This window comes from Acinonyx jubatus, chromosome E1, assembly GCF_027475565.1.
Source record: "Acinonyx jubatus isolate Ajub_Pintada_27869175 chromosome E1, VMU_Ajub_asm_v1.0, whole genome shotgun sequence".
Lineage (NCBI taxonomy): Eukaryota > Metazoa > Chordata > Mammalia > Carnivora > Felidae > Acinonyx > Acinonyx jubatus.
This window is the reverse complement of record NC_069397.1, coordinates 10674609-10700771: the sequence shown is the minus strand read 5'-3', so window position 1 is coordinate 10700771 and position 26163 is coordinate 10674609. Positions and strand designations below refer to the sequence as shown.

General features: G+C 57.7%; 2 protein-coding genes across 3 annotated transcripts in view; one reads left to right on the top strand and one right to left on the bottom strand.

Moving 5' to 3' along the window:
• The window catches only part of SLC5A10 (solute carrier family 5 member 10), a 63856-nt gene extending 59288 nt beyond the window's left edge, over positions 1-4568 (top strand). The window contains exons 15-16 of the mRNA XM_027047637.2: positions 237-294; positions 416-4568. Of these exons, the coding sequence (XP_026903438.1) occupies positions 237-294; positions 416-522 (165 nt within the window). The 3' untranslated portion in view covers positions 523-4568. The remainder of the gene's footprint in view (positions 1-236; positions 295-415) is intronic.
• Positions 193-26163, bottom strand: GRAP (GRB2 related adaptor protein). Of its 2 annotated transcripts, none has more exons than XM_027047639.2 (6): positions 25976-26163; positions 16638-16735; positions 12534-12656; positions 3992-4127; positions 1984-2157; positions 193-1296 (listed from the first exon to the last, which is right to left on the bottom strand). In XM_027047639.2, the coding sequence occupies exons 1-6, from the start codon at positions 26051-26053 to the stop codon at positions 1213-1215; spliced, it is 693 nt and encodes a 230-aa protein (XP_026903440.1). In that variant the 5' UTR covers positions 26054-26163; the 3' UTR covers positions 193-1212. The 2 variants fall into 2 exon arrangements, with proteins under 2 accessions (XP_026903440.1, XP_026903439.1); XM_027047638.2 differs by having other exon boundaries at positions 213-1296; positions 3959-4127; positions 25976-26161.

Sequence of the window (26163 nt, the reverse complement as noted above, 5' to 3'; positions counted from 1 at the left end):
AGCCCCACGTCGGGCTGACAGCGCTTGGGGTTCTCTCTCTCCCTCTCTCTCTGCCCCGCCCCTGCTCTCTCTCTCTCAAAATAAATAATCAACTTTAAAAAAATAAACAGAATTTCCTAGCTCTTGACCCCCGTCCCCTTTTGAACACAGCTGCCCACTTTCCGTCACCGACCCCTGACCCTGTCTGGGCCCGCCCCTGTCCTGCCACACCCCCACGTCCCGATCGTTCTCCGCAGATTGAGAACCTTACCTGGTGGACCTTGGCTCAGGATGTGCTCGTGGGAGCCAAAGCAGGTACGTGTGTGACCCTAGGCTCTGAGTCTCTCTCCCACCCCAAGGCACCCTGGACGTAGGAGTACGAAGTGTGGCCCTGTGGTCCTCATCTGTCTCCCTCTCCTCCTCCTACCTCCTCCAGGCGATGGCCGGACACGCCAGAAACACGCTTTCTGGGCCCGTGTGTGTGGCTTCAACGCTATCCTGCTCATGTGTGTCAACATTTTCTTCTACGCCTACTTCGCCTGACGCTGGCCCCGTGGCCAAGAAGGCCGGAGCGCTCGGAATCCTCAGGTCTACCTTGCTTTCACTGAGGACACCGAGGCCCAGAGACCCAGGGACTCCCCTCGCGACTGCGTAGCCGGTCCGGTGCCCACACACCAGTTGAGCCGGCAAAGGAGGAGTCCTAAAAAGGTCGGGGGCGACGGACAGAAAGAAGGTGGTATTTCAAAACCAGCACAAAGCAAAGAAAATGAGGTTTCCGATCAACATCCTTATACTCATTTTCCTGTTTTTATTTTGAATACACGGGCCCAGGTCAGGAGCAGCTTGGGGCTTGAAGGGTCTCCAGACGGCCCTGGGCAGAGGGGAGCCCCCCTCCCTGGACTCCTGCCTCCCATCCCAGCTGCTCCTGGCTGCCACGAGGCCGTCCCCTCCCTCCCTCCCCGCTCCCTGCCCCTTCCACCATCAGCCTGGCATTTGAAGCACTTTCGGAGCCCCGTTTCATGCTTCCTGCTCCCCAAAGTGCCCAGGCCCTGGGCAGGGGCTAGTCAGTACTGGCTTCTGGTGGCACATTCCAAGTGGACGCCCCGCCTGTGCTCAGGCCAGTGTCCCATCCCAGATGCTGTTGGACCTCAAAGTCCGGCGGTGGCCCTGGCCTCCCGCCTGGCCTGTAGCTTCCCTGAGCTCCGGGAACCCCAGTCCGGGCAGAAGTTGGGCCTACACAGAGAAGGCCAGAGCAGCCAGGTCCCCCAAGTGGCTGTGCCCGGGGCCTGCCCTCGGAGCTTGTCCATCGTGTCGGGCCTATGGGAGAGGGACAGCTGCCTGTTTCTTTCATCCCTGCACTCCCCTCCCGCAGGCCCTCCCCAAAGTGTCTGTGGTGGGGTGAGGGTGTTGGACACCCAAGTGGGGCCCGAAGTCGTCAGGGGGCTGCTGAGAAGTCAGTCTCCACCTGGAGTCCGTCCATCGGTCCAGGTCAATGTGCGTGCCTGTCCCTCACCGCTAAGCCACTTTCCCGGTAGCCAGAACACCTCAAGAGGCCATCTGAGGGTGGGCAGGGAGGCCCAGAAGATGGTCAGCCCCAGGTGAACCCGTCCGCCATGCTTCCTCGGGTAGAGCCCCCAAATACAAGAGCCCTGAGACCGCGGCCATTGATGGTTGGAGTGAGTGGGGCTTCTGTCCCCCTGCCCCGTGACACCATGGAGCTGGCAGCCAACAGGAAGAGGCCAGCAGGAAGCTCTGGGAGCTCCCCCTGCCTGGTGAGCACTGAACATCGCAGCGGTCCTCGGGCACTGAGGCCCCGTCTCCGTTTGTATGAAGCAGCGGGAGCCCGGGCCTGGCAGTGAGGAGGTCCACGTTCCAGTGAGGCTGAGCCCCGTGGGACCCTGGGACGGGGCGTCCACGTCCTCTCTCTGGACCTCAGTGTCTGGTGGGCGGATGGCCAGCTGGCTCTGCCCCCGCCCTGGGCCCCCACCCCGGTCACAGTTGTACCGGCTGGACGTAGCTCCGTGGGAAGAAGCCCACGCGTCCGCAGAACCGGCCCCGCCACCAGTGGGGGTCCAGGCGCTCCAGGACCTCGATGATGTCACCGCGGTGGAAGCTGAGCTGTGAGGGGTCCTGGGCCGAGAAGTCAAACTGGGCCTGGGCAAAGCAGGCCCGGGGGCCCTGCGAGGGGAGGAGGTGGTTAGTGGGGGTTTTCAGGAGGCCCCAACAAGAGAAGTGATTTGCTGTGGGTGGGAGGGCAGAGTTGAGCTTGGACTCTGTTCTCACTCCAAGTCTACGCCACCCTCTCCACAGACCAACACCGCTGTCCTGGCCACAGGAACGGGCCTTATAAGCTGTAAAGTGGTGCATAGCTAGGAACAGAGTTTATGGCTGTGCCCTTGACCGAGCTTGGAGGGAGAGGATGTCACTCAGGGCCGCTCCCAGCTCTCAGGCCTGGGTTCCTGTCCTATCTATACCCCGAGGTGACCTCGGGTAAGTCCCCACCCTCGTGGGACTTAGTTTCCCCCCCCTGCAAATGGCGGGCGGACAAGAGCTCTCTGCAGGCACGTCAGCCTGTCGCCGTGACGATTATACCTGGTGTCCCGGCCCTACCGGTCCCACTGGCATCTCTGTTCTGAGCCTGCGGAATCTTATCCGGGATGGGTGATAGGATCAGTGGACAGGCTGTAATTAGCGGCTCTCTGCCCAGGAAGTAGGAGGCGGCATGGGTCCTAGGGGACTGAGCCAGCTCTGGAGTTCTCCCACAGGGTGGGTGACCCCAGGGCCCAGGCCAGAGCGAGGCAGTGGGGGCGGGGGGGGCAGTGTGGGGAGCCCTCAGCCAGCTCCACACTGGCTCCCTCACATTCTCCAAGGGCAGACCTGGCCCACGGCGGTGAAGGAGAGAGGTTGCAGGAGGTCTGGGACAGAGGCCTGGGGGGAGGGGGGAGGGGAGGGAAGGTGGCTCAGAAGGAGAGCTCGCCACCGACCCAGCCCCAGGATCAGACTGAGGAGGCCCGGCAGCTTCCTGGCGGCCCAGAGTGCACGAATGGGGGTCTCCCGAGGCACCGTTTGACCCTCCTGGCACATGAGAGGGGAAACTGAGGCCCAGTTGAGGAACGGACGAAGGTCACGCGTGGTGGGGGTCTAGGGACAGGCAGGACTGGAGCTTCTCTGTAGCAGTCCGTCAGCCTCCCCCCCAGGCTATGCTCCCTGGTTCCCCTGCAGAGCCCAGGCTCAACTGGGCCGTCCCAGGGTCCTGACCTCTAGCCCCAGGCCTTGCCGAACCCCCCTCCCAGAGGAAACCACACCGGGGCTAATAACCCTGTTGGCTGCTATCATCATTCTAATGAGAGCGAGGGCTGGTCCTAGGGGCCCCTTGATGAAAGGGCTGGCTAGCAAATTGCTGTTCTTGCGAGGACCAGTGGCGGCTGGATACCCACCCCCCACTACACACACACACACACACACACACACACCCTGAGCCCAGCCAGGCCCTCACCCACGAGCGCTCACACTGCCTCCACCCCACCCAAGACCAGCTCCTCGGGGCCAGAAACCCGGACTGAGCCTACCCGGTGGGTGGTCTTGGGTGCGCCTCAGTTTCCTCACCCGGGCAATGGCCAGATGAGGACCCCAGCATACTAAGCCCAGCTCAGCGCGCACGGCACCCAGTAGGCTCGGCAGGTGTCTGTACCTTCATTCATGCAAATTCACACCGAGTGCCTACTGTGACCCACGCCCTGCGCCAGGAGCTGAGAACAAGCCAGACACTGGTGGCCCCGCGTCACGTCCGTTCTCTTCCTTCCTTTCCTTTCCCTCTCCGTCCCCACCCTTGCGTGTCTCACTGCAGTGCCACCAGAGTCGGACTCTAGAGCCTGGGCTGGATGCGGGGCTGCCGGTGGGGGTGGGGGGTGGCCAGACCCGGCAGGTGTCCCGGCCCCCCGCGGAGGCTCACGTCGGGGGGGGCAGGGGGGGCCCCTACCTTGAGCAGGGGCTCCTCATCCCGCAGGAAAACCTGCCGCTGCTTGGCGATGGTGGTGGTGCGGTAGAAGTCGACCAGCTCGTTCAGGGAGTTGAACTTCTCTTCCCACAGGTAGTACTTGCCCGAGGCCTCGCGCAGCACCTTGAAGTGCTGTACCTGGTCGCCGTAGCTAGCGGAGAGGGGCAGCTTCAGCGGGGCCCCGGGGCCTCCCTTCTGCCTCCCCCTGGAAGCTCGCCCCTCTCAGCCCTGGTTGAGACCCGCAGTCGGGGGAGAAGGTGCAGGGCGGGAGGGCAGGTCGACGTGAGACCTTAGGCAGGTCACTGAACTTCTCTAAACCTCAGCTTCTGGATAATGGTAGCACCTTCTGGAAAAGGGTTCAGAAAATGCAGCCTGTGGCTAATTGGCAGCATTGAACGGGTTCCTCTCGGGGGAGGGGGTTGCCTGGGTGGCTCAGTCGGTTGAGCGTCCGACTCTTGATTTCGGCTCAGGTCCTGGGCTCGCGGTTTGTGGGCTCAAGCCCCGACTCGTGCTCTGTGCTGACAGTGCAGAGCCTGCTTGGGATTCTCTGCCCTTCTTCCCCACTTGTTCTCTCTCTCTCTCTCTCTGTCTCTGTCTCTCTCAAAACAAATAAACTTTAAAAATCAATCAATCAATAAACGGCCTTCTCTTCTCACACCTCTTCAATATGCCCCTCAGACATGACAGTCTCCCCTAGCCCCTTCCCGGTCCTCATGGTCCCACGAAGAGTGAGTCCTCAGACCATGCTGACTCAGACCAAAGCCTGCAGGTGGGAGAGGAGCTCAGGTGTGTCGGATGCTTCATGTCTCTATCTGCCCCCTACCTCAAGAACCTTCTATGGCTCCCCATTGCCCTCGGGAGAAAATCTTAACACCTCGGACTCGAGATCTGGCTCTGATTACCTGCCCAGCCTCACCTCCTTCGTACACTTCATATACTCTCTTCCCGCACGCAGCATGTCCCATACGCCGGGACAGGCCATGATGGACTGGGACCAGAGGTGGGGCCAGCGTTAGGACAATGGGCAGCACAAACCATTGCAGTTACCCTTCCTTCTGCAAGGGTGGCCGGCCCCACCACGTGGTCCAGGAGGTGCAAACCGAGCCCTTTGTACGGCGGGGAAACTGAGGCCCCGAGTGCAAACCGTGACCCCCCCCCCCCCCAGGGTCACACGCGGCAACAGACACCGGAGCTGGGGCCACATCCAAGCTCCCACGTGTCAAGCGTCATTCTAGCATGCTCCCCTGCTGGTTCTCGTTGTATGACCATAGCAGTAATCGTAATTCTAATTGTGATACGGGGAACGTCCCAGACCTTGTCAGCCCCAGTCCAGGACTGCTACTGCACCACGTTGTTCCTTGGGCTGTGATCCCCAGGAGGCCTTCCCTCTCATCCTCTGGGCCTGGCCAAAAGACCACGGCCACGCTTCCTTGCTCCGGTCAGCTCACCTGGGCCTCTGGGCCTCGGCCTCCTCACCTGCCCAATGGGGGGCGCTGATGCACTCCCCGGAGGGGGGTTGCAGGAGGTGGGGACTCTGCTGGTGACTTCGGGGAGAACACAGGAGAACCCCGGCTCCCCAGCAAAAAGAAGCCAGCTTAGGAACCTGCCCGTGGAAGGGCTTCCTGCCCCGGTGGCTGGTGGAGCTGAGAGCCCAGAAGGCCTGGGACCTGTGGTTCCTCCAGTGTCAGTCCTGGGGCGGGTGTGCTGCTCGGTTGAAGGTTTAAGATTAAAGACTGAAGATAATTGTTTAAGGTGAATCTGTTCTGTTCGTGGGGGGGGGGGGGGGGGGGGTGGTGGGCAAAGTGGGATGCCTCCCACCCTGCCCATGTTAAGGGGTCCAAACCACACAGAATCTCTCTCTCCACTCCAACATACCTCCCCTCCAAGCCTTTGCATACACAGTTTTCTCCAAATTCTTCTCGAGTCAAGCTCCTACTCATGCCTCAAAGCCCAGGTAAAATGGCCCAAACTCAGTCAGAGTCAGAGGTCTCCCTGGGTTCCTCAGCCCCTTGTACGGCCCGTCTTCTGACCCACTGCACATAATGGCTTGCATACTACACACGGAAAAGGCAGGGAGGCCGGAGTGGGCCCTGAGGGCTAGCCCAGCTGGGAGAGGCTAGACCCAGGGACTAGAGCGTCAAGGCCCAAGGCTTAAATGCTCATCAGGTGCTTTGTTCTTGAAACCCTCTACTGTCCGGTCCGCTCTGAGCTGTGATTCCAGCCCTCCAGGTGTCCTGACCCTGAAATAGACCCGACACCCTCTCTAAGACACATCCAGATCTCAGGGCAGCTTAGCTCCAAGGTGAGCCAGTTCTGGGACCCGGTGGAGCAGTGATGCCCAAACCCGAGACAAAGCCGCTCATCAGCAAGCATTGTTCCCAGGTGACTAAGCCGCGCATGCTGTCGGCCGGCCGACATGCATGCCCGTGTTCCTGGGATGGAACTAGGGCGGGCAGGCGGACGGTGCCTCCTGCCCTGTCTGGTCTGCCACAGCCTCCCAGAGGCCACACACTCCCCTTGAGGCAGCCTCTAAGCCCTATGACTCCCTAGTGTCCGGTCCCTGCGAGATCAGGTTTTCCCCGGTCCCTAGACTTTGGCAGGGGTGTTCGGGGAGGAGTGTCTCTCCCAGCAGCGGAGTAAGGCAACCCGAAGCCGGGCAAGTGAGAAACCAGGAGACGGACCCCAAGGACTCCATGTCTGGGCCACCTGGTGCAGAGGCAGGAGGAGGAACCTGGGGTAAGGACGGCCCCTCCCCTTTGGGTAAGGGGACAGACAAGGGGGTAGTAGCTGTGAAAATGATCTCCAGGGGGCGCCCAGGTGGCTCAGTCAGTGAAGCGTCCAACTTTCGGACTTCAGCTCAGGTCCTGATCTCACGGTTCATGGGTTCGAGCCCCACGTCGGGCTCTGTGCTGACAGCTCAGAGCCTGGAGCCTGCTTCACATTCTATGTCTCTCCCTCTCTCTCTGCCCCTTCCCCGCTTGTGATCCGTCTCTCTCTCTCTCAAATTAAAATAAACATTAAACATTAGAAAAAGAAGAAAGAAAAAGAAAATGACCTCAACCCCAACGGACCACAACTTTGAACTTTTTGGTGCTTGGAGGTTACCTTCAGTTACCAGGAAAGTTATCAGGAACAAAGCATTCCCTGATCACACAGGACGATCGGCCGGCAGAGAAGAGGAGATGAGACAGGAAAGGGACAAGGGACCCAGGAATTCTAGAGCCTTCCAATCTGAGAACTGGGAGAATTCTCAAATCTGGGATGCTTGCGTGTTCCAGCCCCTCACCTGTGTGTGGTGCATAGTATAGGTCCTCAGTAAACGACGGGCCTTGTCCCTTCTCCCACCTGGTCCAACCTTCCTGTTCTGTAGTGAGGAGAGCGGGACCCAGAAAGGAGAGAGGCCTGCCCACAGCCAGGGGCGGCCATGGAAGCCAGGCGTGGCCCCTCCTGATCAGTGATCACGCTTGTCTGAGGCTGAGCAGGGCCACTTCCATCGGGTGGCCCCAAGGACTCAGCATCTGGGGCAGTCTCCCTCTCTCTAGCCAGCTTATCTTCCAGCCTCGTGGGACCCTTGCCAGTGATCTCCCCAGGAACACCTTCCCTTTCCTCTGTGGTCTTGGCCTTAGCCATCCTTCAAGGCCCGGGTGGAGCCTTGAGGTGTTTGAGAACCCTTTAGACCCTCTGTGGACTCTCCCTCCCCCCGGCCCAGGGGAGCTGCAGGGCACATAGGGGGATCCATGTCTGACTCCAGATGACCCCCGAACTGGGCAGGGGGGATGGCTTGAGTGCAGACAGCCGTGCCCTGTGAGCCCTGCTGAGCTGGAGGCGGGAAGGGCGGCCAGGAAGGGGTCTCGACCCGGGCGAGGCCAGAGGAGGGGCCACGTGGAGCTGGTCCACAACAGTGGGCAGTGCCCACGGTGTTTGTGTGAGTGTCCTGGGGCTTGCGTGTGCCTGGTGTCCCTGTCTCTCATGTCTAGGGGTGTGTGTGGGGGGGGAGGTCTCTCTCCCTCTCTCTCTCTCTCTCTCTCTACTCCGTGAGTGCGAGTATATGTGTGAGTCCCTTTCTTTGCAGCCGTGGGTGTGTTTGTCTCTGTGTGTGACCCCCACACCCGCCCACTGTGGGCGGGGTGGGGGGAAAGAGGGGCAGGGCCTGGCCTCTGGGCTGTAACAAAAGCCTCAAGGACCAACTGAGTCCTGGTGCTAGCAACAGCCTGTCCTGCCCGGCTGGTTTTTCTGGCCTGGTGGCAGCAGCAAAGGGACAGTGGCAGCAGCAAAGGGACAGGATACACAAGGCTGGGGTAAGGTCAGGAGCCCCAGGACTGCCCCAGCTGGGGCCTGTGGGCCCTCCAGGGCAGAGGTGTGGGTGCTCACCCCCACCGGGTGATCTCCATTGGGCATGGCCCTTCTCTAGCCTCAGAAAAGGGCTGGGGTGGAATACACGTGCCGCAGCAGACATGAAATCGAACCAAAGGGACCTTGGCAGGGACCTGTGGGTCTTTGGGACTCAGAACAGGTGGGTCTGTCAGGGCGCAGAGGGCCAATGGGCACTTGCTCTGCTCTTCCTTGCTGTGTGACCTTGGGTAAGTTACTGCACTTCTCTGAGCCCCCGTTTCCTGCCAACGGGGTTTCTGGGGATCACTTCTTCTCTGTCTTTGCCCGCAAAGTATTGCACCCTCCACCTTCTGCCACCATTTCTTTCCTGCTTCACTTTCCCTAGAGCCTTTATCATCTTCCACGATTTTAGGTAATTTGTATAACTGTTTCCCGTCTGTCACCCCAGTAGAAATGGGTGCCCGAAGGACAGGGAGCTTTGTCCCATTTTGTTCATGGCCGAATCCCAAGCACCTGGGACAAGGCCTGGCACACAGTAGGTACTCGGTGACCAGAGCAAACATACGTGCATTGACTCCAGGGCGCTTCCGGCCTGAACGGAAGCAAAATGCCTTGCTTGGGAGCAACCTGCCGTTTGTGGTGGAGAAATCCACCGCAGGCTGGCTGGGAGTGTGGGACAAAAGCGACACAGCCCAGGCACTGCGCCCCAGCCTTGGTCCCTGGCTTGCTGGCTGCCAGCTCAGACATGCCCCTGGAAGTGGTGGCAGATAGCCCTTTGTAAATTCATAAAGGGCAGTCAGCCGTGGCCGTTCTCACTCCGAGAGGCAGCCCAGGCCCATAAACCCCACCTCTGACAGCTTTATGGGGCTTGGCGTGAGCATGCGGGAGATGCCACGTGGAATGGGGTCAGAGTCCCCGAGAGCCAAGCCGATGCAGGCGGAAATGCTCTCACACCTGAACCTGCACCGCTGTCACTTTGCTGGATGGCCATCGAGTCACTGGACTTCACAACCTGGGGGTTGCTGTCTCTATGATGTAGATGAGGCCATTACAGCCAAGAGAAAGCCAGGACCTGCCCGGGGGCACGGGGTGGGGTGGGGGGAACAGGAAGCGAAGTCAGGACGAGAACTGGGTTCCCTGCCACTCTGTCACTGCCCCTTCTCTAGTAGCCCTGGGTTCATGGGACGGGCGCTGGGAAGCAGTGTGGCCCTTAGAAGGTAATATAATCACTAGTATAACTTGCATTTTTGGAGCACTTACTGAGGCTCAGAGGGTAATTTGCCCAGGGTTATACAGCTAGTATCAGAGCTGAGATTCTGGCTCAAAAGCCCACACTCCCAGCCATATACGCCCTCTGAGTCTCAGTTTCCAACTCTAATCCCTGCCCTATGATCCTCCAAGGGCCACTGAAAGGCCCCCGTGAGAGACAATGGACCAGGAATGGGAGGAGGACCTGGGAGGCGTGGCTCAGCTGGGATGAAACTGGGGGGTGGAGGACGCCACCTGGTGACGCTGTGCACAAACCACAGCTAGCTGAGCCCTGGAAGCTCCTTCTGGTTCTGACCTGGGGGGGGGGGGGGGGGGGGGACTCGGCCAGGATGCCCTGGGGGACGTGCGGAAGGGCATGTGCTAGGATTTCTCTGAAAGATGCTCCCAGGCCTTTTCCCAGGACATGGGTGCTGGCTCCCCTGCTCAACAACTACCTCCTAGTACTGCCTGTCTCCCCTCCTGGTCGGACTTGTTGCTATCCAAACCCACCCCTGCCCCACCCCAACTCCGGGTCCAACAGGCTAGTCCCTGTGCCTGACATGCCTCTCCTCTCTTTGTACACCAAACTCCTACTCGGGCTTCAGGACCCAGCTCAGATATCACCTCCTTCACCATGTGGAAAGTGTCCCCTGTCTCTGAATTGCCCATATTTATTCATTCATCGTGGAGACCCCTGGGCCAGGCCGTGTCTATATTCCCACCACACTCCTTGGTTTGACTCCTCTCTCTGTCCCACTCTGTGGTTTTCTCTCTCTCTCTCTCTCTCTCTCTCTCTCTCTCCCCCTCCCTCTCTCTTCTCTTTTCTCTCTCTCTCTCTCTCTCTCTCTCTCACACACACACACACACACACACACACACACAGCAGCATCTGAACCTGCACCAGCCGGGCTGCATTTACAAAGAATCGCCAGAAGAGGGCAGTGCATGGAGGTGTGATTTGATCTCAGAGGCGGGCGAGGCAGGGTGGGGGTTGGCAGGGCCACCACCTCCCCTCAGCTCCAGCTGCAGAAGCTGTCCGGCTGAGTCCCCAGCGCCATTCCCAGCTGACCAGGCCCTCGGACAGCCAGCACACGGAAAATTTCCATTTCCTGCTTTTGCACGGATCCTGGGGAGTGGAGGCTGAGCTGTGGAAGTGGGAAGTGACCCAGGGGGCACTCCAGATGCCCACGACCATCCTGGGGCGGGGGGCGGGGTGGTGGATCAGAGCTAAGAACTCACAGCATCCCCCCCGACCCCATACACATGCACACTGGCAGTGCTCCCATTAAAAAAAATTTTTTTAAAGACTTATTTATTTTGGGGAGACAGAGAGATGGCGTGCAAGCAGGAGAGGGGCAGAGAGAGAGAGAGAGATAACAGAATTTGAAGCAGGCTCCAGGCTCTGAGCTGTCAGCACGGAGCCCAACGTGGGGCTCAAACCCACAGACTGCGAGATCGTGACCTGAGCTGAAGTCGGACGCCCAACCGACTGAGCCACCCAGGCGCCTCAACAATGCTCCCATTTTTAAGATGGGGAAATAGAGGCTCAAAGAGGGCCAGAGCCATTCCCATCCCCTGGGATAACCGGTCTGTTCCCTGGAGGTCAAGGGCGGAAGGGAAGTAAAAGGAACTGGCCGGCTGCTTGCATAGCTTGGAGGGGATCAGGTAAGTGCCGAGAACTCTCGTGATGTTGGGTCATTTTTACACACATGCCCCAGCAGCCTCCCTGTCCGTGTCTTTCTTTCCCTGCTTCTTTGGGATTCCCCGGACCCCAGCGCCCTGTCACACTCCCCCCCCCCCCGGCCCCCACATTAAACAACAAAGTGGCCCCGTGTTCATTTATCCTTTGGACAATCAAGCCATTGGCCATGAACCAACCCAGTCCCGGGAGAACGGCCTCCTAGGGGCCACACTGCCAAGCTCCAGGGTCCACTGCTTGTTCCCTCCCTCCCGCTGGCAACCTTGCCACCCCAATACAGTGGTCAGTGACAGGAAAAGCCGGCACCGTGGGCGCCTCCCGCGGAGACCCTGACAGTCGGCATTTTGCTGGCGGCCCTGACTTCGCGGATCCACACCTCTCCCCTCCCCGGTCGCTTTTCATGTCCTCAGCCCCCTCCAGAGTCCCAGATACCGCCACCTCCGGCCTGGCTCCTCACTGGCCTCCAAGTGCTCCGCTTACTCCCAACCATCCCTCCTCCTCATAGCAGCCGGAGGGATCTGCCAAAAAATGGCCCTAGTTGTTTCTACCTTCCAGCCTGGATTCCTCCATGGCCCTAGTTGTGGCCTTTGGGATTGGGTTCTGCGCTCCCCAGAGACGGCCACGTCACGCCCGAGGAGCTGCTGGTCACAAAGCCAGACCCTCCCATCACGGCGACCCTGCTTCAATGTCAGGCACTATTCCAATCGCTCTGAAGATACTGACTCAAAAAATATATATATATTGACGCATATATTCCTTGCAATTACTCATTTCACATCAGAGGAAGCAGGCACAGAGAAGTTAAGTGACTTGCCCAAGGTCACACAGCCAGGAAAGGGCAGAACTAGAACTTGAACCCAAGCAGCCTGGCCCCACAGTCCCTCATCTCAATCACGGCACCATATGGTGGCACCCTGTCCACAGCACATCCTGGACACCTGCCCTGGGTGTCTCGGTGCTTCTCTCACCCCCAGTGGCTTCCATTACATCAAATCCTGGCATCCTTCTTCCTCCGCTCATGATGAGTCTCTGATGGCTCCCTACTGCCCAGAGAATAATGTCCAGAGACCCTTCGTGCCGGCACTTGAGGCCTTGCAGGCAGCCCCGACCCCCTTTCCAAGCATATTCCCACCACTCTGGACCACACGCCGGGGTGCGTGTCATTCCCGGACGCCCCCGGCCCCAGACAGTCACCTGCTTCCAGGTTCTGGCTGTTCCTCCCTCAGGGAGACTACTCTCTCCACCCTTCTCTGCGCTCCCCCATGGGTCAGAACTCACTTCACGGAGACAGAGAACTCCCCTGGGGAGCTCTCACTCTCCCGGATCAGGAAGGCTCCCAGGTGGTTCCGCTTCATCAGAATCTCTTCGGCCAGTTGCCGGGAAATCCTGCCCGAGTACCACCTGCAGAGAGAGGGGGCGAGTGAGGGCAGTGGGGAGGCCAGGCCACCCCTTCCCCGTGTGCCGGGCGTCCAACATCGCGGATCCTCACGGCGGTCCCGAGACACAGGAGATGTGATTGCACCCATTTCACAGATGAGGAGCCCGAGGCTCAGAATCACACAGCAACGAACCCAAGGGTACACGCCATGGCAGGCAGGAGTGGGGACCCGATCCCGGCGTTCTGGCTCCTGAGCCCAAGCCAGGCAAACATATTATGAGATGAGAAATTATGAAATGAGAAAAATCAAAATTTAGGGCGCCTCGACCTGGCCAACCCCAGCTGAGCTCCTCTGTTTTAGATGAGAGATTCTGAAAAGTGAAAAAAAAAAAAAAAAAAAAAGAAGGAGAAGAAGAAAAAATGGAGGGCAGAAGCACTAGCAGTTTCCCTGCACCCATTTCACAGATGCACAGACTGAGGCCGTCTGGACTTTTGCTCACAGGTCCAAGTCCCTTTTCTAGCTGACCAAATAGAACTGGGTAATGCAGAAGTGGTTGGTAAATGCTTAGAGTCGTGCAAGACCCCCACTGCCCCTCTGCCCCCAGTACCTGGAGGCAAAAGGCTGGGGCTCAGCTTCTCTGCCAGGCCTGCCCATCTCGCTGTGTGGCCCATGCAGCCCCGGCCTCTGTGGGCCTTGCCCACCCTTGTAGAAACCAGGTGGTTTCTGGCTGGGCCCTTTCTTGTTCAGCTGGAGAAACTGAGGCCCAGAGCAGCCAGAGTCTGATGGTGGCACCACGGCCAACCCCGGGTGGGGTCCAGAGATTCCGTCCCTCGTCAAGCTTCCCTTCCCTCTTTCAGCAAATGTTTCCTGAGTCTGAGTTTGGCACCGGGGGCGGATGTGAGGTGGGACTTTTCCTGTTGTGTCAGGATGTTGACGAGCCCTCGAAGCCCAGAGCCAGGGCGATAGGTGGAGCGGCAGCTGCCGGTGGTGTCCCACCGCGTCCCCACCGTCCCCACCGTCCCCTCACGGGGCTGGGCCAAATGCGAACACCGGGGTTCGGCCCCGGGGCTTTTTTCTGGCGACTAACACAGGCCTGTGTGCAGGGTGGACCGAGCCCCCGGAACATTCTCTGAGACGAGCAGGTGGACAAACACTCACCTCCCTGCCCCGATGGAACACTCTGGGGTGCCTGTGCCGCGTCCTCTCCCTCCGGTGCCCCTCCTGTCTGTCGCCGCCGTCCGCGGCCGTGTGGACAACTGGCTCCTTCCCTGCCCGCCTCCCGCTCCAAAATAAAGTTCTCGTCCTCCCACTGCGTCTCAGGTGCTGCTTCTGTGGAGCCCACACCCAGAAGCGAGGCTTAGCCTACTGCTGTCCCCAGACTGGTGGGGACCCCGAGCCCATCTCACGGTGGATTTCCTGGGAGGGGAGGCAGAGAAGACGGCTGCTGAGTGTGGGGGCTCAAGACCACCATCTGGAAAGCTCGGCCCGGGTCCCCGGAGTTCGGGAGGCTGAGCTGGGAGGCCGCGGCCCCCAGCAGGACACAGGTGCAGGTGCCGTGTCCCAGTGGGGCCCTGAGTGGGTGTTTCCTGAGGGCTTGGGTGTCTCCAAAGAACCCACAAAACCCCATAGGAGGCGTCAGTGTGTGGGCGGCCGTCACCCTCAAAGGCTTCGGCAACCACACCCTCTGAGGAGGCCAGCCCTGCCCCCCGTCAGGAGAAGGCAGGGCTGGTCCTCAGGTGGCTTGAAGGATGGGGTGCGGGACAAGCATTTCCCGAGACCTCCAGAATCCAGCTGTCTCCACTGTCTGCCCTGGAGAGATTGCAGGCGCCTCGGCTGCTGTGAAATGGCTCACGCCCCTCCCCGCACAGCACTCGCTTAGGCCTGTCTGCTGCCCTCCCTGGCAAACTTCTACTGTAACTTCCAGGCCCAGCAGACCATGCCCTTCCTCTGGGAAGCCCTCCCTGATGGCTGCCGCGGGCACACGGCCAGGTGGGTGCCTCTGGGGCCCCTGGTCGGTATCATGGTTCCCCCAGGGGCTCCCCGGGCAGGCAGGGGAGACAGTGGGGGTGCTCAGGGAAGGAGTGGGGCTGGTGTAGGATGAGGCCTTCTGGGACCCCAGCCCGCCCCAGCCCTCCCCCTCCCCTTCCCCCCACACCCGGGGGCCCGACGGGCTGAGTCAGATGCCGAGTTTCCCCACCGCTATTTTGGGGCCAGGGAGGGTGCTGAGGATAGCCAAGAACACATCTGGGCATGGCCTGGCGGGTGGGTTGGGGGCCTCACCCCTGTCCCTGCTCTGTCCCAGATGTAAGTGGCTAGAACTGACGCCCGGGACCCCAAGGGCCTCAGACACGGGGACCCTCCATGGCTTCCAACAGGTGCGGTCTTGTCTCAGCCACCAGCGTCGCCCAGATAGGCCTGGCCCTGCACCGAAATCTTGGGTCAGCAAATGCGAGCTTCTCTTCAGGGCTCCTCAGCAGCTTTGTGCCTTCTGGGCTTCCGGCCTTCACCAGGCCATTTCCTCCCCCTGGCGGTCTCTCTCTGACCCACCGGCCCACGGTGGTCACTCCTGCCTGTGTCCTCCATTGGCTTATGGATTCCCTGGGGCACCTGGCATCTCTCTCTCTCTCTCTCCCCCTCGTGCTCTCCTTTTATTGACCGAAAGACTATAAGGCCAGAGGGACAGATATCTGCCCACAGGGCCACCGCAGGGCCTGGATGTCATAGCTGCAGCCCAGGATGTCGGCTAGAGGCAGCGGCCTCTGCGTGGGGAGGCTGGGGATGCCTGGAACCCAGGCAGGGTAGCTGGGGATGTGGGTGGGACGGGGCCTTGCCCGCACAGGAAGCCGGAGGTGGTAGCAGCTTGGAAATAACTCGAAGGCAGATAAAGAGGAAATACCCTCCAGTTCCCACCCTGACCCTGCACTGCCCTCCCCTGCTAACTCACCGTCACACACACCTCATGGCTTCCAGTCTGTCCCCTCCAGCCTGCATGGCCCTGTCACACGCCTCCACCTGTGACAGGGTCCCTCCCCTGCTCAGCCATCACCACGCTCCCCACCACCGTGAGCCTGGCATCTGAGACCCTCTTCCTCATTGTCCTCTCTGTCCCCTCTTCCAGGAATGCCTTCCTCTTCTGCTGCTTAGCTAACTCCTACACACCCTTCTAAACCTCATTCATTGTCACCTCTTCTGAGGAGCCTTCCCCAGTTACCTCAATGCTGACGGGCTTCCCATCGCGTGCTTTCTTTATGACCTGTCGCTCCCACAGGATGGGGCTGCTCCGACCCCAGCATCTCATCATGTGTTTCTGGCATCACCCAGCTAGGCCCCCTGGGGCTGCGGCTAGTGTTTGATGAGTGACTGAGTGAGGGGCCTACCTCCACCCTCATCTCAGGCATGTCCAGTCAGTTTTTCATAGGTTCTTGGCCACTTGGGCCTGTTCTGGGGCCGGGGTCGGCCCCGGCCCTTCTCAGGGCAGCGGCGTGGGAGGAGGCCACCTGCTGAGGGCGTGCCGGGAGCTTCCCTGGGCCAGCAGGTCCCAGGTCCCAGCATGCCTGGCCCCACGCATGACACCCACTCTTAAAGAGGGCTCGAGAATCCTCTGCAGATTGAAGCCTCGGCCCTTCTTATATTACAGGTAAGGAAACTGAGGCATAGAGACAGCAGGACCTGCCAGAGACCCCACCGCAGCCAGTGGCCCAGCTGGCTGAGAGCCCAGGGCCCTGTCCCCTTCAGCACTCTCCTGGGCATTCTCTGGTGTTCCAGGCCCTCAGGGGCGTGGCCTGGGCTGGCCCTGACCCTGCCACCACTTTGGTCCTCGCATCTCTGTCCTCTGCCCCTGCTCAGCATAGACACTGATGACTAGAAGCCAGGGGCGTGCTTAAGGGGTGCCCTTCGGGCAGCTCGGCTCGGCCTGGGCCAGGCCAGGTGAGGACACTTGACTGCAGGGGCTGGGGCCGCCTTGAGGGTAGGGCCGGGGCAGGGGGCGGGGGCAGCCACTCACGGGTGGGGCTTGACGCGGATGTAGTTCTTGGGAATAAAGCCCTCAGCACCTCGCAGCTCAGCCTTGTACCAGTTCTGATCATCTTCCATGTTCAGGATCTGCAGGCGGGAGGGACAACGGTCACTTGCTTACCGAAGAGGCACGGCTGCCACCAGCTGAGGTCTTGCCGCTCAAGGACCCCAGGTGGGCATCACCCATGCCAGCCCAGGACCCACTTCACAGGGGAGGGTTGGGGACCTGCCCCAGTTCACGAGGGCCGTGTCTGATTTCAGGGCCCGGGACAGCCTGTCCCCAAGAGGGTCACAGACTCCCCAGGTTGGACAGCTGGGGACCCAGTGAGGTTTTGGTCAGTGCACTGAACTTTAGGGGGGCCAGAGCTGGACTCCCAGGCAGATCTGGGGTGCCTCAGTTCCTGAGCTGTGCCCCTGAACATGGGGTTTCTGCAGCATTTGCATGCCGTGCACCGAGCCATGGGGTAAAGGTCGGAGGGACCCTGGAAGGTCGGGGAGCCCCAGTCTGAGCTCAGCGCCTACTGGTGGTCACCTGGGGTCACTTACACTTAAACAACCCTTATAATCTGAGTTCAGGGGTGACAATGCAGGGTGGTGGGGATTCAGGCACCAGAGAGCAAAATAAAGGAGGTCTTTGGGCTAAGATGTAGCCGAGGCCTGGCCTGCCCAGGTCACATGGGCTCCTCGTCCATGGCGTGAGATCTCTGCAGCCCCACAGGTGGGTCGAGAGGAACTGAAACAGCCCTAGTCGGGCTGGTAGTTGCAGTGGATGAGCAACCAAGCGGCCGTAGGGAGGAACAGTATGTACAGAATGAATCTTGGGGCCCCTTCCTCCTTTCCCCGGGGCAAGCCTTCCGTGGGACAGCTCATCACCAAAGGCCATTTCACAGATGGGGACACCGAGGCCCAGAGGTGGGAGGCGAGCAAGGCCACCCAGCAGCGGGGAGGCAGAGCCCATACGGCAAGCCAGGACTCTGGGGCCTGGGATTCCTGGCTCAGCTGGTCTGGGGGGACCCTGGCCCACTGGTGTTTACCTCCACTCTACCTCCCACTTGTGTCTGGACCCAGGGCCAAGGGGGCATCTGCACATCAGCTCAATCCTAGTGGGTATTTGTTGACAGGGGAAAAAAAATCAGATATAGAAGAGCATGCTACTATGGGGGCATTGCAGGTGCAAGGAGCCGAGGGGCAGGCAGACGCAAGGGCATCAGCTTAGTTCCATTTTGCCAGGAAGAGCTGGGATTTGCTGCCTTGGGCCCAGGCCGTGCAGGCAGGCACCCCCTTGTCTGTCTGCCAGGCCCCGTTGACTCCTTCCTTCCTGAGTCTGTAGCCTGGGCAAGGTCAGCAGCCCCGGGGACAGACGGAAAGCAGGTGGCTGACTCAGGAAAGCTTTTGCTGAAAACAAAACAAAAATAATTCCCCAACTTAATGGGAGAATTAAAGCCTGTGGGCTGTCTTCCATGGCCACAGATTCAAGGAAGATGCCCTGGAGCCTGGGGCTGGGCTACTCCGTCTGCTTCCGACTCTCTCTCTAGTCTTGGCATCAGTTTTCTCATCTGTGATGTTCTCGTTAGCTACATTAGCTGAATTCTTTTTTTTTTTTAAGTTAATTTATTTATTTTGAGAGAGAGAGAGAGAGAGTGCGTGCGAGGGAGGGGCAGAGAGAGAGAGACGGAGAGAGAGAATCCCAAGCCAGGGACAGCACAGAGCCTGATGCGGGACTCAGACTCACGAACCACGGGATCATGACCCGAGCCGAAATCAAGAATTGGACCCTTAAGCGACCGAGCCACCCAGGTGCCCCAGATTGGCTGAATTCTTACCGTTAAAATTGTTCAAAAGCTACAGACCCTCCGGGCCATGAAAACCGACACCAAGGAGACAGATCAGCTCCTCCCTGGTGAAATTCACACCTTGGCTTGCCCCCGGCCTTTACCCCCATGGGTGCCCTCCACCCAGGACACTGTCCTACCCCAAGGCCCCCAGCCAGGGAATTCACTCATCAGTTATTTCCTGAGCACCTGCTGTGTGCCAGATACCGTGCAAAGTCCTAGAGAGACAGCAGGGAACAAGCTTACATTGTGGGCAGAGGCACACAATAAAGAAGGAAGGAAACAACTGAACAGGTACCTTAAACTAGTGGCAGGTGCTCCGAAATCGAGGATGTCTGGTTGAGGGCAGGCAGATTGTCAACAGGGGACAGATGGGGTGGTCCAGAAAACCCTCCCTGAAGAGGTGATATGCGAACTGAGACCCCGGTTACAGGAAGGAACCGGAGGTGAGAAAATGCGGGGAACGGTGTCCAAGTCAGAGGGAACAGCCAGTGCAGGGGGCCCTGAGGTGGTAGCAAGCCCTGCTCTCGGAACCGAGAGGAGTCCAGAGGGTCTGGAGTTGACTCAGGAGGGCAGAACTGTGAAGAGAAGTGGGGAAGGCCAGCCAGGCAAGAGCACGTAGGGCTTGTATGCCACGGGAAGCTGTTCAGATTTTCCTTTAAAAGCCAAGAGAAGGGGCGCCCAGGTGGCTCAGTCCGTTAAGCATCCAACTCTTGATTTCGGCTCAGGTCATGACCTCACCGTCTGTGGGATCGAGCCCCACGTCGGGCTCTGTGCTGACAGTGCGGAGCCTGCTTGGGATTCTCTCTCTCTCTCTCTCTCTCTCTGCCCCTCTCCTGCTCGTGCTCTCACTCTTTCTCTCAAAATAAATAAATTTAAACTTAAAAAAAAAAATAAATAAAAGCCAAGAGAAGCCAGGGAGGGGCAGCAGGGGAGGCTCAGGCTCTGAGTTACGGCCACCGTGTGGAGACTGGGGAGGCTAGGAGCAGAGGCAGGTGGGGCAGTGAGGAGCTTGTGCACCTGCCCAGGGTCGGGGGAGGCCTGGAGGAGGAGGGCAGTCGGGGAGGGGGTGTGGAGAGGCGGTCAGATTCTGGATAGGTTTTGGCAGAGTCGCTGACAGGACTCAACGACCGGCCGGGTACGAGACAGTTGGGGAGCAGCCAGGACGACTCGAGGGGGTTGGGCCGAGTGCTGGCAAGCTGCCATGGGAATGGCTGTCGGGGAGCAGGTTAGAGGGCTCAGGGTTGACGGCATTGGGTCCGAGGTGCCATCGACCTTGTCTCTGGAGATGCCGAGGAGGCTGTGGGCTCCCCGAGTCTGGGTCTCGGGGTCCGGGTCATCCGTGGAGAGATGGGGGTGAAGCCACCACCCGGCCCCCCTCCTTCAGCTGGGAACAGTGGGGTCCTGTGCACCCGGACGTGCCCAGCCTACCGGGGAGGATGCTTTGTTCCAGGAAGTGATGTCTGGGGCCGTGTGCCCAGTGTGGGTCTATGTGCCACCCAGGTCTCTTCCAAGACCAGAGCTCAGAAGTTCTCACCTCGGGCTCCCAGAGGCTGGGATCTGCCTGCGGGCACTTCTGGGACAGGGCCCGGCCCTCAGGGGCGCTCAGGAAGCACCGGTTGGAAGGAGGAACGGGATGGCTCCAGGAGCTGCGCCCCGCCCCACCCCACCCCACCCCAGCCAGGTGAAGGAGGGCCACCTGACCACACAGCGCCGCCCTGGCCTGGGAGAAGGGGGCACACAAGGTGACATCGTGCTCACGATTTTACAGTTGCACAGAGGGAGGGCTCTGCAAGAGTGAGGGGGGTGAGGCACCTCGGGAGCAAAACTTAAGGGGGCCCCAAGAAACGCGGGAATCGGGGTAAAGAATGTTTTAAGACAGTATGTTAAAAAAAATAAAAGCCAGACAGAAACTCTGAGTATGTTCGTTAGTTAATAACGTAGCCACATCAGCCCATTAAGGTAAAAATTGCATGGTGGTTGTAGGTTTCTGCAACTTCAAGATTTGTTGTCGCAGAGCCTCACGGGGGGCTTGAACTCCTGAACTGTGAGAGCATGGCCTGAGCCCAAACCGAGAGTCAGACGCTTAACTGACGGAGCCACTCAGGCACCTAAGGTCAAGGTGGCTGCCAGAGCATTTCCTCCTTTCCCAGAAGTGCCCTCCGTGTCATACCCCGTGGGCTGCCCTTTATCACCATCCGTGGGCTCTGGGCCACCCCCACCTTCTCCACCCTGGTGGCCTCTGGGACCTCACCCTCCACCTCCACCATCTGGAAAGATGATCTGAGCATCTTTGCAAGTCAGAAGCAACCTCCATCCACCTCCAGCCTTTATGAGACCCAGGACGTGACGCAGCTCCCGTGGGGACATCAGTCGTGTCTCTACCAGGGATGCAGAGAAAGACAAGGTAGACACACGAATGCAGCCACACAATTAAGTGCTCATCCAAGGCCACAGATATATTGTACAAGACAAAATGCATAGAGAACAGACGATCCCATTGCAATAACTCAAAATCACTTGGACATAGAGGACAGTCAGTCTGAAATTTGAAATGGACAGCGAACCATTACAAACCAGCTGTGGTTATTATATATTTAGAGATGGTGTCTAATCTGCCCCCTGCCCACCCTGTCCCCTCCACTTTGTCCTTTCTGGTGTCCCCTAATATACTTTGTCACAGTTGTGGGGGAAGAAATGGCACGGTGCTAATAATGTAAGATGTTACAGATAGGGAGGGATGGGTCCAGATGCCACTGTACTGTCTCCTTGATTTCTGTGTAAATCTGAAGCTGTTCTGGGGGGTCCTGGGTGGCTCAGCCGGTTAAGCACCAACTTCAGCTCAGGTCATGATCTCCCGGTTCGTGAGTTCGAGCCCTGCATCCGGTTCTGTGCTGTCAGCACAAAGCCAGCTTCAGATCCTCTCTCTGCCTCTCCCGGTCCCCGCCTCTCTCTCTCAAAAATAAACATTAAAAAAAAAAAAAAAAGAAAGAAAAGAAAACTTCTAAGGAGCGCCTGGGTGGCTCAGTCGGTTAAGCGTCCCACTTTGGCTCAAGTCATGATCTCACAGTTTGTGAGTTCGAGTGCTGTGTGGGGCTCTGTGCTGACAGCTCAGAGCCTGGAGCCTGTTTCACATTGTGTCTCCCTCTCTCTCTGCTCCCTCACCGGCTCTGTCTCTGGCTCCCTCTGTCTCTCAAAAATGAATAAATGTTAAGAAATTTCTTTAAAAAGAAAAAATTTCTGGGGGTGCCTGGGTGGCTCAGTCGGTTAGGAGTCTGACTGTTGGTTTCAGCTCAGGTCATGATCTCACGGTTTGTGGGTTCGAGCCCCGCACCGGGCTCCGTGCTAATGGTGTGGAGCCTGGAGCCTGCTTCAGATTCCATGTCTCCCTCTCTCTCTGCCCTTCCCCGGCTAGCGCTCTGTCTCTCAAAAATAAATTAACGTTAAAAAGTAAAAAAAAAAAAAAAAACAACAAAAAACCTTCTGAAAAATAAAGTCTGTTTAAAAGCTAACGCAAAAATAAATAAAAAGCCAACAAAATAAAGCTAATACAAAAAAAAAAAATCCATCCAAATCCGAAATAAAGGCAGGATGTGACCTTGCACCTGCACGACCGTGAACGTGCTATCCCACCGCCTCAGCTGGCCCTCGAAGGAATGCTTGCTCGTTGCAGAACATGTGAGATGTGCAGAAAAAGTAGAGGAAAATGTGAATAGCTCCTGGCCCACCACCCCAGACCGACAACTGCTAGCTTATCAGGTCATTTCTTTCCAGTCTTTTTTTTTTTTTTTCTAGGCACAAATCCAGTGCCCAGAAAACTGTCCATTTTCCCCTCCACAAAATGAACATCCACTGATTATCTGTGTAGAGGTGACCCTCTGTCTGTGTGGATAGGGTTGCATCCTGCGTTTCGCCACTGGATGCTGAATCAGGAGCTTTTTTATGGCATGAGACACCCTCCCCAAAGAGCATTTTCAGGACTGTGTAATATTTGGCACTAAGCCGGTAACACAGGTTAATTTCACACTGCAGACGCTTTTGCCAACGTGCCCCACCTCTCACCTGCTCTCTTTTTCCCTATACACCTTCTCCATCTGACAAACTGTGTTTTGCTTATTTATCTGGTTTGTGGCCCATGTCTACCACCAGAATACCAGCTGCGTGAGCAGCGACTGCACCCGTTTTCTCCTTGCTGAGTCTCCAGGGCAGAGAATGGGACCAGGGACACACTGAGTGCTCCCTGAGTCCTTTATGAGAGAACACACATACATCTCTGATTACATCTCGGGTTCCCAGAGGCAGAATTTCTGGCTCACACACATGGATACTGTTACGGCTTTTTATATGTTTCCCAAGTTCCCATCAAGATGATCGTCACTTTACCTGTCCACCTCCCACATGTAAAAGTGCATGTTTTCTCGCATCCTCAACAAACTTGGAGATTCTTTTTAAAATAAAAGTTCACTGGTCTGGCAAATGGGGAACGATTACTGGGTTTAAGGCGCATGTCTTTTGTTATTGGTGAAATTGGGCACTTGCTTGCTTACGTTGCTTCTTCGGCAATTTTCCCATTCATATCCTTTGCCCATTTTTCTATTAGGCTGTTTGTGATTTTTTTTTTCTTGTTGATTTATAAGAGCTCTACATATTAAGGACGTGAATGTCTTGTCTTTTTTTTTTTTTTTTTTTAGGTTAAGCCACCTTCATTTCTTACTTAGTGGACTGCCAAGAGCCCCTTTCTGCTTCCATTCCTGTCCCCTCTGTTATCTTTTCAAAATGTAAACTCGATCCAGTCTTTGTCCCTACTGAAAACTCTTCCGTGAGTATGCCTCAAATTTGGAATGAAATACAAATCCTTCACAGGTCCTAATTCCTGCTTACCTCCCAACATCACCCTTACCCTGTGATTCTCTTCCCTCATTGCACTTCAGCCACAGACCTTTCTTTCAACTCTTCAAACACACTGACACGGTCCTGCCTCAGGGCCTTTGCACCAGCTGTTCCCTCCCACCTGCTGCTCTCTTCCCCGGGCTCTTTGCATGGCTGGTTCCAACTCATCCTTCAGGTCTCAGCTAAGGTGTTACCTCTTTTTTTTTTTTTTTTTTTTTTTTGTAAGTTCTATGCCCAATGTGGGGCTCCAACTCATGACCTGAGATCAAGAATCTCATGTTCTGTTGACTGAGCCAGCCAGGCACCCCTGGATGTTACCTCTTTTGAGAGACTGTCCTGACGACCCCACCTAAAGCTGTCCCATTGTCCCCTCCCACCCACTGGCCCTCTGCATTTCATCTCCCTGGGTTGATTTCTTCAATCCATTTATCACCTCCTGGTATCACTCACTCTCTGGAATGTCAGCTCCAGGAGGGCAGGGACTTTGCCTTGTTCCATTGCTATACCCTTAGCACTTAGGACAATGCCTGGCACAGAGTATGTGCTCCATAGCTTGACAAGTGTTTGTGGAAGGAAGGAAGGAAGGAAGGAAGGAAGGAAGGAAGGGGAGAAAAGGCCACTCTTCCCATTGCCTGGCATTCCTCCATCGTTCTTTGAGCTTGAAAGGTCCCCTCGTCAGTCTCTGTGGACATGAGGGATGCCCAAGTTTCAGCTAACGCTTTAATCCTTCCTTCCTTCTTCCCTGCAACATTCCCCATGTCTTACCAAGAGGCTACTGCATGCCAGGCACTGTTTCACGTCCTGGTGCCCTGGTGTGGTCCCTGTCCTCATGAGCTCACTCGCTCCTGCCTTAGCCAGCACTTCTGGTAAAAGAAACACACCAGGAGTTGGCTGACGCTTTAGCAGAAGTTAGCGGGGAAACTTGACTAACATGGGGGTGGGGGTCGCGGGCACAGGAATCTGGGAGGAAAGTGGAGATTTCACAGCCTTTGCTGTGGTCGCTTGGGGGACGCCCACTGATCCCCATCCACCGCTGGCTGGTCCACTCTGAGCCTCAGCTGGAACCCAACACCCACCTCATTCCTATTTCCTCTCTGTCCTGCTCCCCTCCAAGCCCTACGTCTGGGTCTACAGACCCCAAACTGCTCTCAGATTGGTAAGATCTCTCAACTAGACATGATTCTCACCAAAGGTCTCATACCCTGGCTATAGGTGGTGCTGGTGCTAAGCCTGCCCCCGTCCCCACATGGCCACGTGTCCCCGGGGCCCCCAGCCGGCACCTCAGGTGGACCTGAGCGCAGGCATCCCAGCATAGAGAGGAAGGGAGCCCCCTAAGGGGACACTGTTCCTCTTGGGGAGCGTCATGAGCTCCCCAAACCCCAGACCCACGGGGACAGAATGAAGGTTCCAGAGGCAAAGGACGTAGGTGCACCCCACATTTGGCCCCATGCCGAGAAAGTCGTGTCACCTCCCTGTACCTCAGTTTAGTCACCTGTGAAAGGGGCCACTGATTCTCCCCACCTCGGCAGCTTAACTGGGACGTTAGTGTGCGTTGCTGAGCTCGGGACCTGGCTCTGGTGGGGTGTCAGCAAATGGTCGTTCCTGTCCCCTCCTCTTGTGCTTGAAGCTTGGGGCCAAGAGCGGGGCCCAGCAGGGTGGAGAGACACCCCGTCTAATGGCCGCTGCTCCAGTGTGGAGACTGAGGCCCAGGGAGGGGGCAGTGACTTCCTTAGCATACGTCAGCGGCACTCCAGTGCCTAAATCTTGGCATGGCCGCTTCTGAATCTGGCCCCTGACCTCTGCTTGGATATGCAGACTTATAAGCAGGGACGTTGCCGGAGACAGCGCCCACAAACCCGTCGGCCCGGACCACCCTAGAAGGCTGTGATGTGCATCAAAAAGGGGAACCTGGGTTGGCTCAGTCGGTTGTCTGTCTGCCTCCTGATTTTGGCTCAAGTCATGATCCCAGGGTTGTGGAATGGAGCCTGCTTAAGATTTTCTCTCTCTCTCTCTCTCTCTCTCTCCCTCTGCCCCTCTCCCCTGCTCGCACACGTGCTCTCTCGCTGTCTCTCTAAAATAAAAAATAAACAATAAAAACTAAAAAAAGAAAAGGGGGGGGCAGACAAGGAGACACAAGCTGTGGTAGGATTCTCCTTTCCCTTTTCTCCACACTGCTGGGAAGCTCATTCTTATACTTCGGGCACATTTCTTTCAGCCCCAGGAGGTTAGTATGTCCACGTGATTCTTTCCTAAGAGCTTTTCTGTCCTTCCCTCCCTCCCTCCCTCCTTTCAACTGTCTTTTCAAATTCTTCGCCCGGAAAACTGGGTGTTGAACCAACCCCTGCCAGGCACTATGGTAACGTCTCCTTGAACCCTCACAACAGCCTCCAAAGGACGGGTCCTAGTTAATTATCCCCCCATTTCCTAGATAAGGAAACTGAGGCTCAGAGGAAGCAAGTGGCTTGTCCAGAATCACAATAACTGGAGAAGCTGGGCCCGTCCTCCTCTAGAAGCTGGACTCTGTTTGGGGGGCTGTCCTGGGCCCTCATTCTTAACCCCCCCCCATTCCATGTGTGACCAATTCGGCGCATCCCAGCCACCCTACCTTGAGCGTGTCCCCCTTGTTGAAGGCCAGCTCATCACTCTCCGTGGCCTGGAAGCTGTACAGGGCCACGGACTCCATCCCGCTGTCCCCAGGCCCCGGCAGCTGGGCTCAGAGCAGGGTCAGAGCTTCCTGCTTCCTCTGCAGTCGAGGACCCGTCTTCCTTTGTTTTGAGAGCGCGTTTTTCTTTT